Source organism: Podarcis gaigeae (genome assembly GCF_964106915.1).
Source record: "Podarcis gaigeae genome assembly, chromosome: 8".
NCBI lineage: Eukaryota > Metazoa > Chordata > Lepidosauria > Squamata > Lacertidae > Podarcis > Podarcis gaigeae.
The window spans coordinates 12,879,175-12,904,902 of record NC_139684.1 but is presented as its reverse complement, the minus strand read 5'-3'; the positions used below and the strand labels follow the sequence as shown (position 1 = coordinate 12,904,902).

Here is a 25,728-nt window from a genome sequence, read left to right as displayed (position 1 = left end):
AGTCCAGACCCCTTTGCCTTCCCAGCCACTTTTGCAGGGGTTTCTTGGCCCGTCTCCGAGCTGCAAGGGCAGGAAAGCCACCTCGCCCTTGAGAGAGAGAGAAAAAAAAGAAAACAGGGTGAGGGCACTATCTCCCATCACCACCAGCCATCACCACCCATTCCCCCCCTTGTCCTGGCTAGCTGGTTCTTGTCTGCTCACAATATAATCTTGCTCCACTGAAGAGGCAAAAGAGGCAGCAGTGAGGATTTGCTTCCCACAACTACACCACCTTTTCTTTTCTTTTTTTCAACAGGGAGCAGTCAAAGGCTGGGGTTGGTTGATTTACCCGGAGAAAAAGGGAGGAGAGACGGGGGGCGGCGGTTTGATTTACTAGGAGGAGAGCCCTGCTGTCTTTCCTTTTTTGAGCGTAGCCAGAAAGCACCGAGAAAGCTCAAATCTCCCCCTCTTTCCCCCCCTCCTCCTCCTCTTCTTCTTCTTCAGAGCTGGACATTCTTGCATTTGTAGGAAGCTTGGATCTTTCACAGGAGCTGCGCCGCACTCTGCAAAACTCTACTTATTATAATTGGGTTTTTTCCGCCTCCCCCAAATAATTATTACGCCTGCATATTGTTTTGAAAGCAGCAGCAGCTTTTAAGAGTTCCTCCTCGCTCTTATTCCTAGCCTTCTTTCTGCTCCGATCTCTGATTTACTTGGGGATTTTTTTCGAGGAGGGGGGGTGAAGCTTTCAATAGTTCCACCCCCCCACACTTTTAATTATTGACCAAGGGGGGAGAAAAAAAGTCACTCTGAATGGACTAGAGGGTTCCCCCCCCCGGACTTTTTTTGATTCTAGTGCCTGGTTTGGAAATAATTTATTTTTCCTCCGTTCCTGAGAAGGAGATAAAAGTTTTGCTGAAGTTCAGGTTGCAAGGAATTGTCTTCCACCTCCCAGCAAAAATACCCTTTCGCGTTTCGCTTAAACGTTTGGGATGAACTGGAAATAAACCTTTGGAGGAAATTTGCTTACAGAAAGGCTAGGAATCGGAGCCCACACTTTACTGGATAATGAGGTGTTTTAATTTTTGAGTGCCTCCCCCCTTAAAAAAAAGAAGAGACAAGAATATTATCCGAGGAAGTTTTGATGGAACACCTCTCCGACCAGTCCATTTAATGGTAAGTAACCATTTTCGGGTGCCTTCTCTGCTATGATTTTGTATCCCTTCTGGCTCCCTGTGGGTAGCTGAGATTTAGCTTATTTATGAAGTGTCTTGTGTGACCCGAACGTTTTGCCAATTCTGACATTGACCAAGTTCAGCAACATGAGATTTTCGACCATTAATGCAGTGTGTGAAACTTGCTGTACAAATAAAGAAAAAAGGTCAATATTAAAGCAACTGTTTTTGAAAAAATGAATATAAAAATGTGGGGTTGCATCCAGCATGTCGCACTCAGTATTAGACCCTGTGGGTTTTGACAAATGTAGGTCCATTAGTTTCAAAGGGTATAGTCCTGAGTAGAACTTTGTTGGTGCTGTGCTTCTGAGGTTGATATGAAAAGGCATTAAAAAAAACCCAGAACGCACATCTGATTTTAATAATGTAGGTTCTCTGTTTTCCAACCTATCGTAACAGCTTTTGAACATCTGTGGCATGATGCTTCTTTACGAACATGATTCATACATCTCAGATGGTGTTGTGTGAGTGGCTCAGTTGCTCCGTCAGGCTAGAACAGGGAGAGATATGAAAGGAAGTAAGTGGTGGTCATCATTTCAGGACCTTTCTACACATATAGTAAAAGTGGAACGCGGTCGCCACTTTTCCTCCACCCACCAGTGATGACCTGTACCGCATCTTCCTTTGCTTGGTGGCCGATGTGCCTATATCAAAGCACCCGCAGATTATATTTTCCAGTGGATTCTGTACTGCTTTTCAGCTGACACCCAACTGTCCCCTAGTTTACTCCTTAATAGGGAACAGGACGATTCAGTCTGCACTGAAAGGCGAAACTAGCGAATTTGAGCTTTCCGAGAAAATCTGGTGCAAAGCGAAACGTATCTGTCCTTCGGAGTTTGCGCTTTGAATGCATTTATTTGATTTTATAAACAACACACAGAGTACGGTCACAGGGCGGCAGGAAAAATAAGTGCAGGATACAAGAATTAAACCCCTTGTGGAATGACAGGTGACAATTTCGTTGCTTTTCGAAATTTTGCAATGGGGTTCTCCAGCTGAGTGATGCATACAAGAAGAAAACACAGGCCAGGGTAAAGTGTCTAGTAAAATCCCTCTATTAGCGAAAATCACATACAATTTTGCATTGTATTAGGGAACACTGCTTTGCAAAAATGAACACGTTAGACAAAACTGGTTGCAGACTAAATTGCTGGTGCAATTGCTTGAGGACATCTCCCATCCATCCCCCCCCCCCAAGGCAAATTGATATGGAAAAAGGTGGCGGGCTGACCTCTGGGAATGGGATCCTGAACGAGATGAGCCACTGGCCTGATCCAGTGGCCTTTCTGAAAACGACAAACTGAAATGGACCGATCCACCCGTCCCTGCTCCCTTCATTAAGTGAGTTTATAATTCCTCCAGCCGGCTAATTCTGGCAAACTTTGTCACACACCTTGTCCCATGTTGAATTGTGGCAAACACGCGAACCATCCCTCTGGTTGCTGCAGAGGTAAGCTATCTCTGGGAATCCACACAACTCTTTCCAGGCCCGTGACTCAGTCTGCTCTTCTGGGGCGAGTAACTCTCACTCCTAGGTGACCAGCTAGAGAGAGAAAGAGGCAGAGAGAGAGAGAGAGAGGGGGGGGGGAGGCTTGGCGAAAGGGAAAAGAATAGTGTTAATCTTTCTTTTCCATCCTGTCCATTTCAAGTGTGGAAGGCGGGTGGGCATGCAGGCTAGTGATCTCTGTGGACTTATTTGCAAGGCTACCTTCATGTCCCCCCTCCCAGCAGCAAAGGCAGAGGTGGCAGCCATCAGACACCCTTGCAAAGTCCCCCCTTCTCCTCCACCCTCCAGGGGGAGGCTGAAATGAAAGCAAACCTGTCTCTCTCTTTTTCTCCATTTATCAAGACCAGATTTTTACGCTTCTCTCCCCCCCCATGCCGACTTTTCCTCCCCTTTTCCCTGCTGTGATTGATGGTTTGAAAGAGGAGAAATAGCTCACAAATAGAAATCAGTTACAGATGAAGACGGGGTGGGGGGGGGCATAGCTTTCGAGTCATTAAAATATTTCCACCTCCCACCTTTTCCTCTCTCCTGCGAAGAAAGGAGCAAATCCGTGAAGAATCGCATTTTGGAAATTTCTTTTGTGTGTGCCTGTTCTCTGATCAAGTCTCCCTCTCTCCCCCAACTGTTTTTCTTCTTCTTCTCTTTTTTCCTCAAAAGGGGGGGGGGGAAATAACTGAGCCAAGAAATCTGAAATTAATTCGTTTGGGGTGGGGTGGGGGTTGGGGGCAAAGCGGAGGGAGAGAAGATTGAACAAAGAGAAAACAAAAGATTTCCATTTTCAAAGAAAAGTTAAAAGGTTGCATATGTTCCAATCTGCATGCTTAGAAGTATTTGCTGTCTTGCTGCCATGAGATCTTTCAAAACCAGTTTAAAAAAACCCAGTGACATTTGCTTGCACCCCTGTAGAAAAACACATATCTGAAGGCATCGCAAATTGCTCAGTAATAGATTTTCTTAGTGGGTTTGACTGACAAAAGCAATCTAGGATGGCTTTGAAGGGCTCTTTCTGCCTCCTGACCTTTCTCGTAAAATATATAGTTTGTATTCACATCTTTTCACATCCTCTGACCTCCGGGGCAAATTTTTTCCTAAATACATCCAGATCCCTTCCAGAGGACTTTGCTGGGGAAGTTCCTGTTCCCCTGAAAAATCCCAGCGGGATGATGATGATTATTTTATCTTTCTAAATCTGTCCTCAGTTGTATCAACACACACCCTTTGAATCAGAGCGAAAATGTTGCGGATTAAAAGTTCCCCCAAATTCCTGAGGGCTAGGGAAGATTCAAAGTCTTTCTCCATTTTAATACAAATTTTAATACCCCCCCCAAAAAATTGGGTCCTTATGATGGAGTTTCGGTGGGGAAACCCCATTGAAAAGCGATGAGGTTGTAGAACGTTGCGGTGGTGATTTAGACATCACTACATCACTCCCGAATTTTCAGAAACATTCCCTCGGTTCAGTCACCCCCCCCAGAGATAATCATTGCGCCTAATTTGGGCTTTCTAGCTTTTGTGAAAGGTGGTTTAGCACACACAGTGGCCGGTTCTTGGGGTTTGCATATATTTATTGTCGAACAAGTTCCCCCCAGCTCAGCCTAACCATTTTTAAACACACCCGGGCAACACAACCGGCTTCTGAGGATTTTAATTTTGTGAGGTCAGATTCTGTAACTGTGCTATCTATCCAAAACTTCCCGAAATCTTAGCATTACTGGGTTCACTTCATACCCCTGGCAAATTACCAGTATGAACAGGGTACCGGCAACTCTCCATCTTTGTAAGATAATGGGCTTGTACCATGAGTGAAGATGAGAAAGAAAAGCGTTTCTTTGCTATAAACTCTGTGCAGTGAAGTCATATGAGTTCCTTCCTCTTAAGAACATAGAAAAAATCCCTGCTGGATCAGGCCAGAGATCCATCTAGTGAGTAGATCACTACCCCCGCCCTGATCTAGACCCTCAACTTTCCCCCCATAGTGGCTTGTCAGATGCTTCCAGTATTTGACATTCGGAGATAGACTGCCTGCAGGTGTTGAGGCCCAATTAAATGGTCATGGATAATCCTTGCTGGTAGGCTTCTCTCTCTTCCATGAAGGTGCCTAGTCCCACTTTAGAGCCAGCTAAGTCTGTAAGCCACCTGCGCATCTTGTGGCAGTGAGTTCCATCAGCTGATTTGGTGTCGCGCAAACAAGGATTTTCTCGCATCTGCCCTTAACCTCGCCGATTTGGCTTGGGCGGTAGCTTTGAGTTCTTGTATTATGAGAGAGGGCAAAAGCTCTCTTTATTCACGATAGCATAAAATCTCCCTAAAATCTATCCTTTCCTTTAGTCACCTTCCTGCTAAAAAAAATTAAAGGCGAAAGTCAAAAGCTTTCCTCTTTTTTCCTCGCAGGGAAGATTGTGCCCCCCCCCCATGATTTCTCCCTTTCTGCATCTTAGAAATGATTTTCAGTTTATTTTTAGGGCAGAGATGGGGGACCTGTATATAGTGGTACCTTGGATTAAGAACTTAATTCGTTCTGGAGGTCCGTTCTTAACCTGAAACTGTTCTTAACCTGAAGCACCACTTTAGCTAATGGGGCCTCCTGCTGCCACTGCGCCGCCAGAGCACAATTTCTGTTCTCATCCTGAAGCAAAGTTCTTAACCTGAGGTACTATTTCTGGGTTAGCGGAGTCTGTAACCTGAAGCGTATGTAACCTGAAGTGCCTGTAACCCGAGGTACCACTGTATTTCCCTATAACTGCATTTTGGATCCAATTGTTCTCAAGAGCAACATCTAGCTGGAACAGCTCCTTCTTTTAATTTCTGAGGTATTTCTTGCTGCTCAGCATCACTTCCCAAAACCCCGTTCATCATATTCCTGGACTTCTGGGGGACAACCTGTCTGGTTCAGCCCAAATTGTATCCTCTTCTCTAGCACACACACACATACACACTCACATTTGCTGGGTGGAGAAGAGACAGCCTCGGAATTTGGGGTGTCCTTGGGCAAGTCATCTTCATTGAGGGACCCTTTTATCCAGAAGGGGCCGGGACACGCAGTCTTCTCTGACCATCTTGGGGGAGGGGGGCTAAATTGTTGGGGCATTGGGCTTCAGCATTATATGACCCCAAGAAATCTCTCCTTGTTCCCTCTTTTGATGCTGATCCACGTGGATTTGATTTGATTGATTGTATCTTTACGCCGCTTTTCATTCAAATGAATCTCAAAGCGGCTCACAAACAATAAACAACCGTAGCATAATAAAACATACCAGCACTTTGCGAATACAGCATACATTGTATAAAATAACCCACAAATTATCAATAAAGCAGCTGCAATCTGAGCAAAACAGCAACTAAAAAATGAACTAGACCTCACAATGACGGCAAGTCATGGGGTTAACAAATCAATGCAGCATTTAGAATCTATAAAACAATATGAAAAGCATTAACAAAATAGCAATTAAAATATAAGCTAAGCACTAAGTTCATTCACACCATCTCTGCACCCCCATGACTCGGGCTGATTTTTCAGCTTGAGAGCCACATCCCCTCTTGGCTGAATTTCTGGGGGCCACATCGAGAAGGTGGGTGGGACTAGAGGGAAAGGTGGGTGGAGCTATGGGTATGGCTGTTCCCTTTGTTTACTGGGCTATATTTCAACCACACTTAAGAGCATAAGGGTCCTATATTCACATGCACATACGGGTCTCTCATAATAATAATAATAATAATAATAATAATAATAATAATAATAATAAATTTCTTAAATCCCATCCATCTGACTGGGTTGCCCCAGCTGCTCTGGGTGACAAAAATACAGCAAAACCATCATCATCATCATCTCAGACATGAGAAGCTTCCCAAAATAGGGCTGTCTTCAGATGTCTTTTAAAAGTCAGATTGTTGTTTATTTCCTTGACATCCGATGGGAGGGCGTTCCACAGGGAGGTGCCACTACTGAGAAGGCCCTCTGCCTGGTTCCCTGTAGCTTCACTTCTCACTGTGAGGGAACCGCCAGAAGGCCCTCGGAGCTGGACCTCAGATGGGGGTGGAGATGGACCGAGGCCATTCCGGGCTTTCAAGCACCAACACTTTGAATTGTGCTCGGAAACGTACTGGGAGACAATGTAGGACTAGTGTTAAATGGTTCCAGTCGCCAGTCTAGCTGCCACATCCTGGATTAGTTGTGGTTTCTGTACATTGGCTCCCAGTAAGTTTCTGAGCACAATTCAAAGTGTTGGTGCTGACCTTTAAAGCCCTAAACGGCCTCGGTCCTGTATACCTGAAGGAGCGTCTCCACCCCCATTGTCCAGCCCGGATACTGAGGTCCAGCGCTGAGGGCCTTCTGGCGGTTCCCTCGCTGCGAGAAGCCAAGTTACAGGGAACCAGGCAGAGGGCCTTCTCGGTAGTGGCACCCGCCCTGTGAAACGCCCTCCCACCAGATCTCAAAGAGAACAACAACTACCAAACTTTTAGAAGACATCTGAAGGCAGCCCTGTTTAGGGAAGCTTTTAATGTTTGATGTATTACTGTATTTTAATATTTGGTTGGAAGTCGCCCAGAGTGGCTGGGGAAGCCCAGCCAGATGGGCGGGGTATAAATCATCATCATCATCATCATCATCATCACCTTCAAAGATAGTAGAGCACATGGCAGTTGTCCAAGCGGGAGATAACCAGGGCTTGGGCCACTCTGGCGAGACTGTGGGAGGGCAAGAGGCATTGCCACAGTTTAAGGACACACCCCAGCCAGGGAAAAGGCAGGTGGGGGGAGTGGGGAACGGGGTTGATAAGGGGTATGGCCCCAGGAGGGGCACGGCTTGGGGGAAGGCTAGACTGAGAGGGCCAAAGGTCCACATTGGCCTCTCATCCTGCGATCCCTGCAGTGACCACAGGGTGGCATTGTGGCATTGTGTGGAGAAGCCTAGAAGCTTTCGCTGGTGCCTGATGGGTTGATTTTGAGAGAGCAGAGGACCATGAACCCAGCCGCACCTCCAGGTATCACAGTCCAAGCAAGCAATCTCTGAGGGCTTTATCCCCAGGCATGACTGGAGAACCAGTGCAGTCCTTCAGGTCCTAAGTCAGCATGGCCAACAGTGAGGGGAGATGATGGGAGTTGTAGTCCGGGAATATGTGGGGAGCTGCAAGTTCGCATTGCAAGAGGAAAGAGCTGCTAAAGTGGTATCTCAGGTTAAGAGCAGTTTCAGAAACGGACCTCCAGAATGAATTAAGTTCTTAACCCGAGGTACCACTGTAAAGCTTAACGTGCTTCAGCAAAACTCTTTCCCGAGTTGGTATGCTTGAAGGATTACGAGGTAGGCTGATTTTTATTTTTTTAATGTGACAGAATAGCTGAATATAGGATTGCTTCATGGCAGAGGGTTGGACTAGATGACCCTTGCAATTTGATGGTTCTATGCTTGTGTGTGTTCTATGCTTGTGTGTGTTTCCGTTTGCACGTACCACTTTTCATTGCCAGAACTGATTACAGGGGTTGCTGTTTACGCAAATGGCACACACTAATCCCTTCCACAGCGGTGATGAAGTCTATCTTAAACATCTACAGCCCATAAAACTGTCTTTTCCTGAGCCAGTTTAAGGTGATGGGAAAGTCTGCAAGGTTTGGAGTTTCACAGGTCTCTTTATTAAGTGGCACTGGGAAAAAACAACAAGAGAAGACGCAAGATTGGTTGTGGGTTATTTGCAAATTTCACTGACAGCGTCTACATTTTATAAACCATCCAGAATTTGCAAGCGATTAGCCATCATTATAATGCCGCAGAGACTCCTGATTTTCAAAAAGTCTCTTGTGGTGTTGTGTGCTTTTCTCAATAGTGACTTATTTTTCATCTCCACCCACATCTTTTAAAAAGTGTTTCGTAGCTTTGCTCCATAAGAGTGGAAATGGAATAATTCTGATAAGGAGCACATTTGTTGGGTGTTTGCATCGAATGCTAATCCTACATAGAACAGACCCATTGATGATGAACGGCTCTGGCTAACTGAGGTCTATGAACTTCAATGTGTCTACTCTGAGTAAAACTTAGTAAACCTCCACAGAGTATTTTGCATAGTATTTACCTCTAACTTCAATACATTGTATTTTATTTTATTGCTATGGCTAGTGGCTGATTCAAATAAAAATTCTTCCCATTCTGATTCTTAATTGGAGGCAACTTTCAATTGTCTCTTGGCAATTGCCTATGTAAATTTAGGTTCTATCCATCTTCATCAATGCAGTTAAAACAAAAATAAAAGCAGAGGGCATGGATGGCCACCTATTTTTTGACATTTTTATTTTTTAAAAAGGTTTGTTTTCGTGCTGGGTTCACACTGTGCAGGGCAACATTAACTGGGACTGATGTCAAGAATTTCTGTCCCGTAAGGACCCGGTTGAGGCATGGAGATTTATTTGCTGACTTGTGATGTTCGGCAAAATCAAGTATATGTAGACATATTAAAAGAAGTCTAATGTGACTTTTTTTTAATTGGGGAGGGGGGAATTAATGCTCGGTTTCTGTGGTGCTCATACCCTGTGTTAATTAATCTGGAATAATCTCTTGTTTTGAGATTCCGTTCCTGCAATTTATAAGGTCTGTTAGAAACCCAGCTTTGCCCCTTCTGTCACTCTTGTAGTGTGAGTCTTAGCAAGGTGTGGGAAAGGCTGTTTAGTCCAAAAGGCAAGTGATCTGGTATAATACACACTCTGCTGGAAAAATGCAACCTGTGCTGTTGATAGAAGTAGTGTGACTCATGCAAGATGCTGGCGATTAATATACACAGAATAGTAAACTATACATTCTTTATCAACCTTCTGAGAAAAATACAAAACATTAAACAAAGCCACAGATACTTGAGAACTACCCAGCCTAAGATGAACTTATAATGTGTGGTTTCAATAGATTTTTCAAATGCTTAAAGGTAAAGGTAAAGGGTCCCCTGACCATTAGGTCCAGTCGTGACCAACTCAGGGGTTGCGGCGCTCATCTCGCTTTATTGGCCGAGGGAGCCAGCGTACAGTTTCTGGGTCATGTGGCCAGCATGACTAAGCCGCTTCTGGCGAACCAGAGCAGCGCACAGAAACGCCGTTTACCTTCCCGCCAGAGCGGTACCTATTTATCTACTTGCACTTTGACGTACTTTCGAACTACTTGGTTGGCAGGAGCAGGGACCGAGCAACGGGAGCTCACCCCGTCGTGGGGATTTGAACTGCCAACCTTCTGATCGGCAAGCCCTAAGCTCTGTGGTTTAACCCACAGCGCCACCCGCGTCCCCAATACGCACTCTAGCTGCCTCTTATTTACCAGCGTTAAGCTATCAGGTGCAGTCACTTACAAAATGCATTTGCTTGTCACCTCCCCGGTATTAAATGCCATTGCATGTTGCCCCTTTGAATACTGCCCGATGCCGCTGCATGTCGCCTGTCAAAGACTGCAGTGCGTTAAACACCATTGTGTTTTACCTCAGGTCGTCGTGCAAATCCATGGCACTTACCATCTGCAGCCCCAATATTTGATCAATATTTGATGGCGCCGCCTTTAAAAGGTTGTTCGTGGGAAGTGCTGGAGAGATGCTTAGAGCCTGGCTTTCTCCTGAAGCATCCCTAGAAGCAAAACGTCTCGCTGAGATTTTGCCTTTTGCACAGACACTTTTAAGACCATCTAGTTCTTGGGAGAAAAGCAATGACAAACCTAGACAGCATCTTAAAAAGCAGAGACATCACCTTGCCAACAAAGGTCCGTATAGTTAAAGCTATGGTTTTCCCAGTAGTGATGTGTGGAAGTGAGAGCTAGACCACAAAGAAGGCTGATTGCCGAAGAATTGGTGCTTTTGAATTATAGTGCTGGAGGAGACTCTTGAGAGTCCCATGGACTGCAAGAAGATCAAACCTCTCCATTCTGAAGGAAATCAGCCCTGAGTGCTCACTGGAAGGACAGATCGTGAAGATGAGGCTCCAATACTTTGGCCACCTCATGAGAAGAGAAGACTCCCTGGAAAAGACCCTGATGCTGGGAAAGATGGAGGGCACAAGGAGAAGGGGACGACAGAGGACAAGATGGCTGGACAGTGTTCTCGAAGCTACCAGTATAAGTTGGACCAAACTGCGGGAGGCAGTGGAATACAGGAGTGCCTGGCGTGCTCTGGTCCATGGGGTCACAAAGAGTCGATCACGACTAAATGACTAAACAACAACAGTTCCGTCCAGCACATGTTTAACCTGAAGCACAAAAGAGGGCACTGTTGCGCATAAAATCTGCTTGTGCTGATTTGTAAATATTGATGTAGGTTTAGAAAGAAGATCTGTCCTTTAAATGGAAATGCAATACATCTCACCGCAACAGGGAGTATTTATGACTGGTATGCTGGTGGCTAACTGTTGATGAGCAACATCAAGGCATCTGTCAAGTTTTCATTCTTTAGGGTCATAGAATCATAGAATTGTAGGGTAGGAAGGTACCCAAAGGGCCCTCAAATGGAGGACTGTCCCCCAACAGCCATTCTGGGTGTCAAATGGAGGGGAGAGGGACCTTGTCCTTTGCCCCAGGCAGCAAAACATCCTGAGGCAAAGGACAATGCATTTATAGTCCTGTTGTACCACTTTTAACAGTCGTGGAGAGTCCTGGGAACAACAACAACAACAACAACAACAATAATAATAATTTATTTGTACCCCACCCATCTGGCTGGGTTTCTGCAGCCACTCTGGGCACCTTCCAACAAAGATTAAAAATACATCAAAATGCCACACATTAAAAACTTCCCTGATGTCTTCTAAAAGTCAGGTAGTTGTTTATTTCCTTGACATCTGTTGGGAGGGCGTTCCACAGGGTGGGTGCCACTACCGAAAAGGCCCTCTGCCTGGTTGACTGTAGCTTTGCTTCTCGCTGTGAGGGAACCTCCAGAAGGCCCTCGGCGCTGGACCTCAGTGTCCGGGTAGGATGATGGGGGTGGAGACGCTCCTTCAGACATACTGGACCGAGGCTGTTTAGGGCTTTCAAGGTCAGCACTAACCCTTTGAATTGTGCTCAGAAACGTACTGGGAGCCAATGTAGGTCTTTCAGTGGTATGTGGTCTCAGCGGCCACTCCCAGTCACCAGTCTAGCTGCCGGATTCTGGATTAGTTGTAGTTTCCGGGTCCCCTTCAAAGGTAGCCCCATGTAGAGTGCATTGTAGTAGTCCAAGCGGGAGGTAACTAGAGCATGCACCACTCTGGCGAGTAGTTTGGGTGTTGGGGATCTTGGTGAGATCAGCGCTGTTAAGAAATTGCCATTCTCAGGATTCTCCATGACCGTTAAAGTGCCGCCATGGTGTTTTAAATGTAAGACGCCACACTCCCTGCAGGATTAAGCGACCCCAGAATGAGGATATTTTAGCAGCTCTGGGATAGGAGCACATGAAACCTTCACACCAAATCTGAGCCTAAGTACAGTGGTACCTCGGGTTAAGAACTAAATTCGTTCTGGAGGTCCATTCTTAACCTGAAACTGTTCTTAACCCGAGGTACCACTTTAGCTAATGGGGCCTTCAGCTGCCGCCGAGCGATTTCTGTTCTCATCCTGAGGTAAAGTTCTTAACCCAAAGTACTATTTCTGGGTTATCGGAGTCTGTAACCTGAAGGGTCTATAACCTGAAGCGTCTGCAACCCGAGGTACCACTGTATTATAGTTGCCCTGGCTTCCTGGGGTTTCTTTCCCAGCCCTCCCTAGCGATGCTAAGGATTTGAACCCGGGACCTTCTGCATGCAAAGCAGGTGCTCTTCTGCTGAGCCAGGGGCCCTCGCTGTTCTGGACCCACTCGGGGTTAGGAAACAAGGCCTTCTGGAGAAGCTCAAGGGCGTGAGCAGATTCCTCAACAGGATCAGGCCAGGGGCCCATCTAGCCCAGAATCCTGTTCTCATGGTGGCCAACTAGATGCCTCTGAGAAGCTCTCAAGCAGGAACTGAATACAAAAGCCCTCTCCCTCCCCAGGGCTTCCAGAAACTGTCACTCAGAAGCATCACTGATATAGTCCTTTCCTCCATGAATTTGCCTCATCCTCTTTTAACGCCATCCAAGTTGGTGGCCATCACCGTTTCCTGTTGCAGCGAGTTCCACAGTCTGACTACACGCCGCCTGAAGAAGTCCTGTATTTTATCTGTCCCGAGACAAACGTCTGGTGCATCCCGGACAGCGTTCGAAAACTCCCATTGTTCTAGGCGAATTTTGCAACCGGGAATTTCATGAGCGCAAGCAGTTTCTGAGCTCTGGGAGCGGTGCTGCGCCTAAGATTTCAGATTTATTTATTGTGATTTGATGTAAACTGTGTTATTTTTACTGTTGTTAGCCGCTCCGAGCCCAGCTTCAGCTGGAGAGGACGGGATATAAATAAATAATAATAATAATAATTATTATTATTATTATTATTATTATTATTATTATTATTACTGCAGAGTGGAAGGAAAGGAGGACCCTTTCCTGCCCCACCCCTCTTCCAGCTACTCTCTGAAGACTGTAGAAGAGACCCTCTTAAGAATATTAGGGGGGTGGGCAGGGGAAGCATGGCTTTGGCTTTCTGCAGTCTTCAGATGAGGACTAGACCATGTGAAAAATGAATATAAGATTTCAACTGCAGTTCGTTCATTTTCAGCTTTGTATTCTTGTTATTAAAAAAAAGCTCGCCTAGACATTCCATTGTTGCTCCCATAACCTAGGTTTAAGGTGCCATTTAGCTCCTACCTTTCCTATCTCAGTTTCTAACACTGATCCTGAATCTAGGGACAGTTCCAGGTTTGATCGGATCCTGGAATGTCCTGCTTTTCCTTAGGTAAAGGTAAAGGGACCCCTAACCATTAGGTCCAGTCATGGCCGACTCTGGGGTTGCGGCGCTCATCTCGCTTTATTGGCTGAGGGAGCCGGCGTTCAAGCTTCCGGGTCATGTGGCCAGCATGACTAAGCCACTTCTGGAGAACCAGAGCAGCGCATGAGAACGCCGTTTACCATCCTGCTGGAGTGGTACCTATTTATCTACTTGCACTTTGACGTGCTTTTGAACTGCTAGGTTGGCAGGAGCAGGGACTGAGCAACGGGAGCTCACCCCGTCGCGGGGATTCAAACCGCCAACCTTCTGATCGGCAAGTCCTAGGCTCTGTGGTTTAACCCACAGCGCCACCCGCGTCCCATACTCACTTTTCCTTAGGACACCCCTATTTTCATCGGAGAAATGTTGGAGGAGTTATGCAACCCCCCGAGACAACCTTTAGAAGACGTCTGAAGGCAGCCCTGTATAGGAAAGTTTTTTTAAAAAAATTAATGTTTTATTATGTTTTATATATATGTTGGAAGCCGCACAGAGTGGCTGGGGCAACCCAATCAGATGGGCACGATAGAAATACAACAACAATAGAATAGGATGTCGCTGTTTTCATCAGAAGAAGGCTGGAGGGTATGCGTTTAGTGCAACATCCCAACGCGATTTCCAATGCCTGTATGGTGACATTTCCACCAGATCATCCCAAGTGTAGGAGTTGTTGCTTTCAATGTTGTCCTCTTTCCCCTGAAAGCTCCAGGCCTGCTTACATCATCTGTCCGTGCGGGTCTGAGCTCGCATGACGGAAGGGAGATCTTTATAAACAAGGCTCAGGAAAAGATTGGGAGGGTGGTGATTGAGGGCTGCTCATGGCTTTGCGCCTTGGCTGCCGTACAAGGGCGGTTGGGCAAGAGTCCGTGTCGATACATGTCTGTTTGGGTACCCAGTTGTATCTTGCCTGTGTACCCGAGACCGGTTTTCTGCCCGTGCCAATGTGGAGTACGAAATCCTCTTGGGGCAAGTCTGTGCAGGGAACCCGGCTTGACATCTCGGAGCAAAGACTTGCAAGTGGCTGGTTTGTTTTTTTTAAAGGGCACGAGCTTATGAAGCCGAGAAAAAAATAATGAACGACTCCTTTTAAAAACACGTCTTGTGTTGAAAATGGTGTGAGATGTTAACATGCAAAATCAAGGAGAGCCAGAGAGTTTACCAAATCTACTATATCTTGTACAGTGGTACCTCGGGTTAAGTACTTAATTCATTCCGAAGGTCCATTCTTAACCTGAAACTGTTCTTAACCTGAAGCACCACTTTAGCTAATGGGGCCTCCTGCTGCCGCCGCGCCGCCGGAACACAATTTCTGTTCTCATCCTGAAGCAAAGTTCTTAACCTGAAGCACTATTTCTGGGTTAGCAGAGTCTGTAACCTGAAGCGTATGTAACCCGACGTACCACTGTAATATTATAAGACCACAAGAAGAACTTGCTGGATCGGTTTGTTTAATCCTCTTTTTAGGCCACCTCGGTTGGTGGATGTTTCCCACTTCCTGTGGAAGTGAGTTCCACAGGTGTTTTTAAAAAATCTGTCCTAAATCCTCCCACATCCAGGTTCACGGAGTATATACAAGTTCTGATGTTATGAGAGAGGGAGAAAAAACCCTTTCTCTATCCGTTTTCTCCATGCTGCGCATAATTTTATAAATTTCTATAATTTCACCTCTTACCTTTTCTCTGAACCAAAACACTCCAGCTGCTTCAACCTTTCCTCATAAGGGAGTCGCTCCACACCCACCCACCCTTGTTAAAATTTTGGGTTTCCCTTTCTTCGGAACCCTTTCCAACTCTACAATATCCATTTTGTACACGATATTCATAGAATCTCAGAATTGGAAAGTTGGAAGGGCATTCCAAGACTCATCTAGTCTGACCCCGTGCAATGCAGGAATCACAGCAAATGGGGATGTACCACAGATTTTGTATAACGGCATTGCAATAGTGGCTGTTTCAATTTCAATTTCTTTCCCAATGGTTATGGATTTCATAGTACTCCTGAGAACCAATGGTACGCATTCTTTATGTTAGAAAGTGACAGTTCCTTCCCAATGCTCCGGTCAGATCAAAATGCTTTTGATCACATAGTAGTAATGGAGGCAGTGAAGGCAAGTGAAGGTCTAAGTTTAGGGATGATTTTACAGCGTGCAAATCATGTGTTGAGGATGGCGTCTTCTTAATTGCCGCAACAGAACTTGTCCAAAACTTTCTCTTTCCTTCTGTTGACCATAACATACCAGAACCAAAGGAGCTCACTAATTAATCAGCTAAAGCTCTGGTTAATTGATCTGCTGCTCTAAAGCTTGCCAACGACGTTTTGAGGACACTGTCTTTTTAACACTGGATTGTTTTATTTGATGTTTTAATGCAGGCATAGGCAAACTCGGCCCTCCAGATGTTTTGGGACTACAAGTCCCATCACCCCTGGCCACTGGTCCTGTTAGCTAGGGATTATGGGAGTTGTAGTCCCCAAACAGCTGGAGGGCCGAGTTTGCCTATGCTTGTTTTAATGTGTTCTAAACAGCTTTGAATTTTCCCCTTAAAAATAGAAAGTGGTGTGGATAATAATAATAATAATAATAATAATAATATACCAGAAAGGATGGAATAAAAATAAAAATGGACTACAGTGGTACCTTGGTTTACAACCATAATCCGTTCCGGAGGTCCGTTTGTAAACCAAAACAGGTTGTAACCCAAGGGCACGCTTTCGCCAATGAGGCCTCCCCAAAAAATTTGTTCATAATCCCCCAAAAATGGTTTGTAATCCAAAAAAAGGTTGCAAACCGGGATACGCACCTCCAGGTTTGACGTATTTGTAATCCAAAACGTATGCAAACCAAGGTACCACTGTATTTGGCGGCATGAAGAGACATATTACCACTGTCTCAAACCACCTGAAAAATTATCAGCCCCACGTAATTTATTTTAAATTCATTTTACTTTTTGAGATGGTGATATTGCTTCCCTTCATGCTGGTGAAGAGCCAATTTCTTCACATTCTGCTGGTACTAAAGGCAGAAGAGCATCCCAGGAAGATTTTTCTTTGGTCAGTTGGCAACCAGGGATGGTAACGTGAATAAAATGTTGGGGGGGGCAGGTAAACCCCACCCTGCATAATAGGTCACATGATGCAGCACATGCACACTATTTGAATGGCAATGCTCATTAATTTTTAGTGGGGGGTGGCCCCCTCAAATATTTTAAGGGGGGGTGGAGGGACCTCGACCCCTAGGAGTTGGCTCCTATGTTGGCAACCGTCTTCCCCCAAATACATTTTACACCAGAACTTCCTAGTTTGTCTTGCCCTGGAGCTCCACCTACTGGCCACACTCTGAAATAATGCCTTTCTGTTAGAAACATGAAAAACTGCCCCATACACACACTAACTGGCGTTGTTTCTCCAGGGGTTTGGGGCAGGGGGTCCCTAGAGATGCCAGAGATTGCACCTGGGACCTTCTGTATGCAAATCAGATGCTCTGCCCCTGAGCTACAGCCCTGTTCCGGCAGAATAGATACTTCCGAATACCAGTTGCCAGCAGGGGAGAATCGCTCCTGTGTTCGAATCCTGCTCTCGGGTTTCCCAGAAGAGGCATCTGGTCAGGCCCTGTGAGAACAGGATGCTGGACTAGATCAGCAGGACTCTTCTTCTATTCTTACACCCCTAATCCACTTGCCAGCAAGCAATTTCCACTCGCCCATGGTGACTTCAGATCAAGTCCTTCATTGTTGTTGTTTAGTCGTTTAGTTGTGTCTGACTCTTCGTGACCCCCTGGACCAGAGCACGCCAGGCACTCCTGTCTTCCACTGCCTCCCGCAGTTTGGTCAAACTCATGCTGGTAGCTTCGAGAGCACTGTCCAACCATCTCGTCCTCTGTCATCCCCTTCTCCTTGTGCCCTCCATCTTTCCCAACATCAGGGTCTTTTCCAGGGAGTCTTCTCTTCTCATGAGGTGGCCAAAGTATTGGAGCCTCATCTTCACGATCTGTCCTTCCAGTGAGCACTCAGGGCTGATTTCCTTAAGAATGGATAGGTTTGATTTTCTTGCAGTCCATGGGACTCTCAAGAGTCTCCTCCAGCACCAGAATTCAAAAGCATCAATTCTTTGGCATTCAGCCTTCTTTATGGTCCAGCTCTCACTTCCATACATCACTACTGGGAAAACCATAGCTTTTACTATATGGACCTTTGTTGGCAAAGTGATGTCTCTACTTTTTAAGATGCTGCCTAGGTTTGTCATTGCTTTTCTCCCAAGAAGCAGGCGTCTTTTAATTTTGTGGCTGCTGTCACCATCTGCAGGGATCATGGAGCCCAAGAAAGTAGTGGTGATGCTATATTGATTTGTTTTGGATATTGTAGGTGATGCCAATAAAAGTTTTACGCTACGCTACAATATGAATATATAATGCCGATTCTTCTGGTGTTCTGACGCTTCTTATCCTTCTCGAACCCCTTTCCCCCAGTTCTAGGATTTCGTCGGAAAAGGCCAAGATGCTGAAGCTCCTGGTGACCACCCTCGTCCCGGCCTTGATCCTGGCAGCGCCTCCTCCCATTAGCAAGCTGGCCCTCTTTCCGGACAAGAGCGCCTGGTGCGAGGCGAAGAACATCACCCAGATCGTTGGGCACAGCGGGTGCGAGTCCAAATCCATCCAGAACAGGTACAGTACTGGGCCAATGGATCCAACATCTCCAGATCTCCCATAGCCATCTTCCCCAAGCTGTGTCGCACTCCCAACTTCCACCAGCTCCGACCAGCACGACTCCGGAAATTAATTTCTGCCTCTTCCTGTTAACATATCACAAGTAAAAGCATCGTGGCTGTAAACCGATTTGTAATTTTCCGCCGTGATGAAAAGTGGCACACATGACACTGTTAATAGTTCCACATTTGTAAGAACTCAATTTTTTAAGGTGGCAGCACCCAGTCTTTGGAACTCCCTGCCTTTTGATATCAGACAGGCACCTTTAATTTTTTTTTTTAAATAATATTTAAAAAGCCAGTGTGGTGTAGTGGTTAAGAGCGGCAGTCACATAATCTGGGGAACCGGGTTCGTGTCTCCGCTCCTCCACACGCAGCTGCTGGGTGACCTTGGGCCAGTCACACTTCTCTGAAGTCTCTCAGCCCCACTCACCTCACAGAGTGTTTGTTGTGGGGGAGGAAGGGAAAGGAGAATGTTAGCCGCTTTGAGACTCCTGAAGGGGAGTGAAAGGCGGGATATCAAATCCAAACTCTTCTATTAAAGTTTTAAAGGTTACAGAAAGAAAAAAGAGAAAACACCAAATTACACAAAAACAAGACAACACATCACAATAATAAAAAAAGAAAAAAGAAAAAACAGAAAAATAGGAACAATTAAAAAAAACCACACACAACAAACCTTCCTATAACTTATCTTTCATTTGCTTGTTTCCTTGACCTCCTCACACCTCCCTTTTTTGTATTCTAGTTCGGTTAGCTATTTCAGCAAATCCTTTCCATCTTTCCCAGTTTTTGCCTATAATTTATCTTAATATAATGTGACTTTACTTTCCCTCCTTTCACCAATTAACAGTCTATTTTTTCTTAATCCTTTATAACATTTCTGCTAAAACCACATGACTTCATTCCAACATCCTTCTAACATTCCTTAATTTTACAATGTTTCTGTAAATAAACTTTAAATTTCTTCCAATCTTCTTCCACCAACTCTTCTCCCTGGTCTCGGATTCTGCCAGTCATTTCCACCAGTTCCATGTAGTCCATCACCTTCATCTGCCATTCTTCCCTGGTGGGTAGATCTTGTGTCTTCCAATACTTTGCAATAAGAATTCTTGCTGCTGAATAATTTTATTTTCTTTCACTTACTATACTGCTTTCAGTGGCTGCTAAAATTTTTTGTTATTGTTGTTTAGGCAAGCCTACCCAGGTATGTAGAATATCTACATGTATTCTAATGTTTTTTAGGTTATTTCATTTTAAAAAATGTTTTAAGTTGCTGTTTTTAACTGTTTTCACCGATAATTTCATTTTATTCTTTTTGCAAATCGCTTTGAGGTGGGTGTTGTTGTTGTTTTTACAATCAAGCAGTATATAAATCTTATGGCATAAAAGAAACGCTAAAAAAATAAATAAAAATAAGTAAGTAAAAAATTTTGAGAACCCAAGACAGCAATGACCTTGTAAAAACAGGGATGTGAAAACTATGGCCCTTGAGCTGTTGTTGGGCTTCAGCTTACACCAGTCAAAACCAGCATGCCTAATGGTGAGGGTAGATGGGAGTTGGAGTCCAGAAACAACTGAAGTCAGAGATGTGATGGAGGTAGCTAGGTACAGTGAAGGCAAGTGATGGTCTAGTTTGGGGAAGAGGAACCTGGCGTTCTCCATTTGTTGTAGGACTCCATTTTGCTCTCTAGCACCACCTGTTGGCCATGCTTGGGCCCAGCATGACCAACAGTCCCCTTCCCTGTATTAAAGGTAGCTAGGGGCAGTGAAGGCAAGTGATGGCCGAATTCTAGCTGTTTTCAGACTTCAGTCCCCAATGGACACAGCCAGCCTATTGCCAGTGGCCAGAGTTGTAGCTGAGAAACCTTTCAAGAGCTGCAGGTTTCCCATCCTTTCATTAAAAGATGTCAGAGCTGGGATGGAGGTAGCTAGGGGCAGTGAAGGCAAGGGATGGTCTCTCTTTTTTAATATACATTTTTATTAATTTTCTAACATATCAGTTCCAACAGTCATACAACATAACTTCTCATCTTATACAATATTTTTAGACTTCCGTCAACACCTCTGATGATTTTCCATTCTTTATCACTTATTATCCATTTCTTAATTTCATATTACCTTTAATTATCCTTAACTAATAATGCTCCTCATGATCTTTCTTGCAATATTTCAAATAATTCACCTTACAAAACTTCTTGCAAACCTACTAGCGTAATCTGTTCATCACAATTGCTTTTCAAATAGTTCGTAAATTTACTCCAGTCTTCTGAGAATCTCTGGTCCTGCAGGTTTCGAGTCCTTCCTGTTAATTTATCTAGTTCTGCATAGTCCATCAGTTTCATCCTCCATTCTTCTTTCGTCGGTAGTTCTTCTTGCTTCCATTTTTGTGCAAATAATATTATTGCTGCCGTCACTGCATATAGAAACAACTTACAGTCCTTTCTGTTTATATCATCTCCTACAATGCCAAGTAAAAATGCTTCTGTTTTCTTAAGAGGCAAGGGATGGTCTCAGTCCACTCAGGAAGTTTGGCGCTCCCTCCCCAATTTTGAACCCAACCCTCATCTTGCAGGCTTTTAGCATCTTCCTAATCTTCAGCTACGGCGTTTCCATGTGCTGCTCTGGTTCGTCAGAAGTGGCTTAGTCATGATGGCCACATCACCCGGAAGCTGTCTGCGGACAAACGCCGGCTCCCTCAGCCTATAGAGCGAGATGAGCGCACAACCCCAGAGTCGGTCACGACTGGACCTAATGGTCAGGGGTCCCTTTACCTTTACCTTAATCTTCACCTGGGACGTGGGTGGCGTTGTGGGTTAAAGCACAGAGCCTAGGACTTGCCGATCAGAAGGTCGGCGTTTCGAATCCCCGCGAGGGGGTGAGCTCCCGTTGCTCGGTCCCCGCTCCTGCCCACCTAGCAGTTCGAAAGCACGTCAAAGTGCAAGTAGATAAATAGGTACCAATCCAGTGGGAAGGTAAACGGTGTTTCAGTGCGCTGCTCTGGTTCGCCAGAAGCGGCTTAGTCATGCTGGCCACATGACCCAGAAGCTGTACGCCGGCTCCCTTGGCCAATGAAGCAAGATGAGCGCTGCAACCCCAGAGTCGGTCACAACTGGACCTAATGGTCAGGGGTCCCTTTACTTTTTTAATCTTCATCTCTCGTCCGCAGAGCCTGCTTGGGGCAGTGTTTCAGCTACAGCGTTCCCAACACCTTCCCACAGTCCACCGAGTCCCTGGTGCACTGCGACTCCTGCATGCCAGCCCTCTCCATGTGGGAAGTGGTAAGTAATGCTGCTCAGGATGGAAAATTGTGTGCCGAGACCCCGCAGCCACCCCCTCGTTGGAAATAACTCACACAAGGACACATATATTAGGTTTACCGTATTTTTCACTCTATAAGACGCACCGGACCACAAGACGCACCTAGTTTTTGGAGGAGGAAAACAAGAAAAAAAATATTCTGAATCTCAGAAGCCAGGACAGCAAGAGGGATCACTGCGCAGTGAAAGCAGCAATCCCTCTTGCTGTTCTGGCTTCTGGGATAGCTGCGCAGCCTGCATTCGCTCCATAAGACGCACACACATTTCCCCTTACTTTTTAGGAGGGAAAAAGTGAGTCTTATAGAGCAAAAAATACGGTATGTTATTGGGCAAATTTTGGCCTCAACTTTATTGAAATTACAGTATGTGAGCGGTATTGGCTTAGGCATTGATTGGACCTGACTATATCTGACTCCTGTCCATTGTTCAGGAAGTCCCCAGTAAGGGTAAGCCACCGGTAGGGGGAGCCCTGTCGATCCGTACCAACTCAAGCTCCCCCTGGTGTTCCCGACGGGTTCGTGTCAAGGCCTTCAGCCGGGCTTCAGACTAGATCAACACCCCCGGATTCCTTTAATGGAATACCCTTAAGCATGGAGGGGCAGGTGATGGCCACACATCCCCTCCCCCACACAAGGTCGAACAATGCCTAACCGCAATCCTAACAAAGTTGTGACGATTGCGACGAGGTAGGCGAAAACCAAGTGGCCAGTGCCAATTTGCCAAGTGGGAAAATTCCTACCAGGCCCCTCAGACAACCAAGGCGACCAAACGAGGTCCATAGCAAGGTCATTGCCTAACCTGTAAAATAGGGAGGGTGATTGAGGAAGTGAACCAAAGAGGAAGTCCTCTGGTTCGCTCCTCCGTTTAAACGGCCCCGGCCATGCCCCCCCACCAGCGGATTGGCTGGCCGGGCTCTGACATGGACGGGATCCCCCAGGCAATGGGGGACAAAGTCCCCCGCCCCCAGTGGGGAGTGGGTGGCCACGCAGTCCACCGCAACTCCTCCCCACTGGGAAGTGGAGCGGATTTGTGCGGTGATCGTCCAAGAATGGCTGTTCGCTGAATACCCCTTAGCATCCCTTCTCCAATAAATAAATAGATGGAATATTTGTGTGGAGGGGGGGTTCACTTTGGGGCAGCAAGTAAGGGGCTAGAGTGGGAATCACAAGTGGGAAGAATGTTGCTGTTGCATCTGGTTGGCCGATGTCAGTACAGGATGAGGGCTAGGTAGGCCACTGATCTGGTAGCCAGACTCAAGTTTCTTATTAGACCTCGCCCCTAGGTCCATACAAGATGTGCGATCGGTACTACATGCAATGGCTTTAGAAAGAGGATTAGAGAAATTCACTAACTGTGATCACTACGCTCTGCTTGTATGGTTGGAGGCAGCAATTATTCTGAATACCAGTTGCTACAAAAAAAAGCAGGAAGGCAAGTGTGCTCTTATGGTCAGATCCTGTTAGCAGGTTTCCCATAAGCGGCATCTTGTTGGTCCCTGTTAGATCAGGAAGCTGGACTAGATGAAACTTTGACCTGGCCCAACAGCAGGGCTCATGATGTCCTTAGATGATGATAATATATTATTATTATTTATACCCCAGCGAGATGGCTGAGTTTCCCCAGCCACTCTGGGCGGCTTCCAACAAAATATTAAAAATACAATAAAACATCAAACATTAAAACACAGTAAGACATCAAACATTAAAAGCTTCCCTAAACTGGGCTGCCTTCAGATGTCTTCTAAAAGTCAGATAGTTGTTTATTTCCTTGACATCTGATGGGAGGGCGTTCCACAGGGTGGGCACCACCACCGAGAAGGCCCTCTGCCTGGTTCCCTGTAACCTCACTTCTCGCAGGGAGGGAACCACCAGAAGGCCCTCAGAGCTGGACCTCAGCATCCAGGCTGAACGATGGAGGTGGAGACACTCCTTCAGGTATTCTGGGATGAGGCCGTTTAGGGCTTTCAAGGTCATCACCAACACTTTGAATTGTGGTTGGAAACATCCTGGGAGCCAATGTAGTTCTTTCAGGACTGGTGTTATATGCTAGATGATTGTGGTGGCTCTCTGAAAAAAGATGGTGAGCCAGATTTCGGGAGGAGGTTGCCACTGATGGCCGCTAGCCCTGAGAGCTACGTACGGCAAGAGGCAGCAGTGCTTCTGAATAGCAGCTGGTGGGAACCGCAGGAGAGGAGAGGGGTCTTGAGTTCAGGTCCTGCTTGAGGGGTTCCTACAGGTTGACAGCTGTGAGAACAGGAGACTGGACTGGATGGGCCATTGGCCTGATCCAGCAAGCAAGCTCTTCCTGTGTGTTCTGATGTCTTCTCCTTCCCCCAGGTGACACTGGACTGCCCCAGCAACGAAGACATCCCCAGGGTGGACAAACTGGTGGAGAAGATCCTCCATTGCAGCTGCCAGGCATGTGGCAAGGAGCAGAGCCAAGAAGGGGCGCTCCTCAACGTCTACGTCAATGGCGACGAGAACCTGCCGGCTGAGGGACCTCACCCTCACCCCTACGGCCACCACCACCCAGGGGAAGAGGCCTCCAACCACCACCACCATGAAGACGAGGCCAAGGACTGACCTCCGACCTTCCGGGGGGTGAACTGCCCCTTCAGCCCAGGCCTTGACGACTTTCCCCCCACCTCTCAAATACCCATCATGCTTTGCTCTTGGCAACGTGGTCGTGGGGAAGCAGAGGCCAAGCTGAAGGCGGACCTTTCACCGGGGGCAGCCAATGGGACAAACTGGCAACCGGCGAGAGAACTGGGGGAGGGGGTGGTTGGGAGGGCATCACTGACGAAATTGCACACTGCTCTAATGTATTGGGGGGGTGAGGGAAGAGGGAGGGGCAAAATGAGAGAGAGAGGTCTCTGGGGACCTTTCCTCTTGAAGGTCCGGCGGTCACCTGAAACAAAGACATTCAAGGCGGCTTCTCGGTTTCTGGCTTTCCATCAGGACATTTCTCTGTGAAGACTACATATAGAATTGTAGACTTGGAAGGGACCCCCTTGCAGCGCAGGAAAACCAGAGACGCCGTGGGTCCAGTTCTAGCACTGGGGAATCAAGGACCTATCTCGGAGGAGCCGGACTGGACCCCCCCAAAACCCCCCGTTTTTGACAAAAGAGACTCTCCCCTTTGGTGCTTTTTTAGCAGCAGAAGCGAGACATTTCTTGCACGTTTGAGTTCTGCCCTCACTTGCCTTCACTGCCCCTGGCTACCTCCATCACAACTCTGCCTTCTTTTAATGCGGGGTTGGCGAGCTCGTGTCCCTCCTGGTGTCGCTGGACTCCAACTCCCATCATTCTTGAACAGTGGCCATGCTGGCTGGGACTGCTGGGAGCTGGAGTCTATACGGCACCACTTTGCTTTACCCCTGTTTGACTTCCTAGCAGCACTTTAATGAACGGAAGATAGAAGGGAGCAAAGGAAATTTTATTGGAGAGCGCTGGGCGAGGGGGAAGAAACAGGTGGGAACATTTTTAGTGAGTCAGATCTAGCTCAATATTGTCAACGCTGACTGGCAGCAGCTCAATGGGGTTTCAGCCCTACCTGGAGATGACGGGTCAAACTGGGGACTTTCTGAATGCAAAGCAGACACTCTTGTCGCTGGGTTCTGGTTTTCCTAAAGATTCTAGCCCTCGTGGTTATGGATAAAGGGCTGGATCAATGAGGAGGTGCACAGAAGGCAGTCTTATTCCAAGACAGACCACTGGTCCATCCAACCTAGGATTGCCAACACTGACCGGCAGCGGCTCTCCAGGAATTCAGGCAGAGGACATTCCCACAATTACTTGGGATCTTCTGCCTACAAGAGCAGATACTCTACCATTGAGCTACAGCCTTTTCTGTGGGAATTTAACGTAATCTGAATCTGACGTGAGTCAGATTATTGAATGAAGAGGCTGCCATCTTGCCCAACCTTTCCTTGAATTTTTAAACGTCTTAATCACTGAATGTTTAGCGTGAGATTCGAACTCTTGCCTTTGTATACACCCAGCCTCTCTCCTTGCTCTGCTGACTACAACACTCTTCATGGCCTCTCTCTCTCTCTCTCTCTCTCTCTCTCTCTCTCTCTCTCTCACACACACACACACGTTATATATATTTCCATCTTTATCGTTGTGTTATTCATCCCTCTTAATTAAATAAATTAGATCCAACATCCA

At 46.3% G+C, this 25,728-nt stretch overlaps 1 protein-coding gene across 1 annotated transcript; it reads left to right on the top strand.

The window, feature by feature from the left end:
- The first annotated feature begins 237 nt into the window (after positions 1-237).
- Positions 238-25,728, top strand: LOC310849730 (neuroblastoma suppressor of tumorigenicity 1). Its single transcript, XM_083750370.1, has 4 exons — positions 238-1,155; positions 18,004-18,198; positions 21,409-21,520; positions 23,896-25,728. The coding sequence occupies exons 2-4, from the start codon at positions 18,032-18,034 to the stop codon at positions 24,139-24,141; spliced, it is 525 nt and encodes a 174-aa protein (XP_083606496.1). The 5' UTR covers positions 238-1,155; positions 18,004-18,031; the 3' UTR covers positions 24,142-25,728.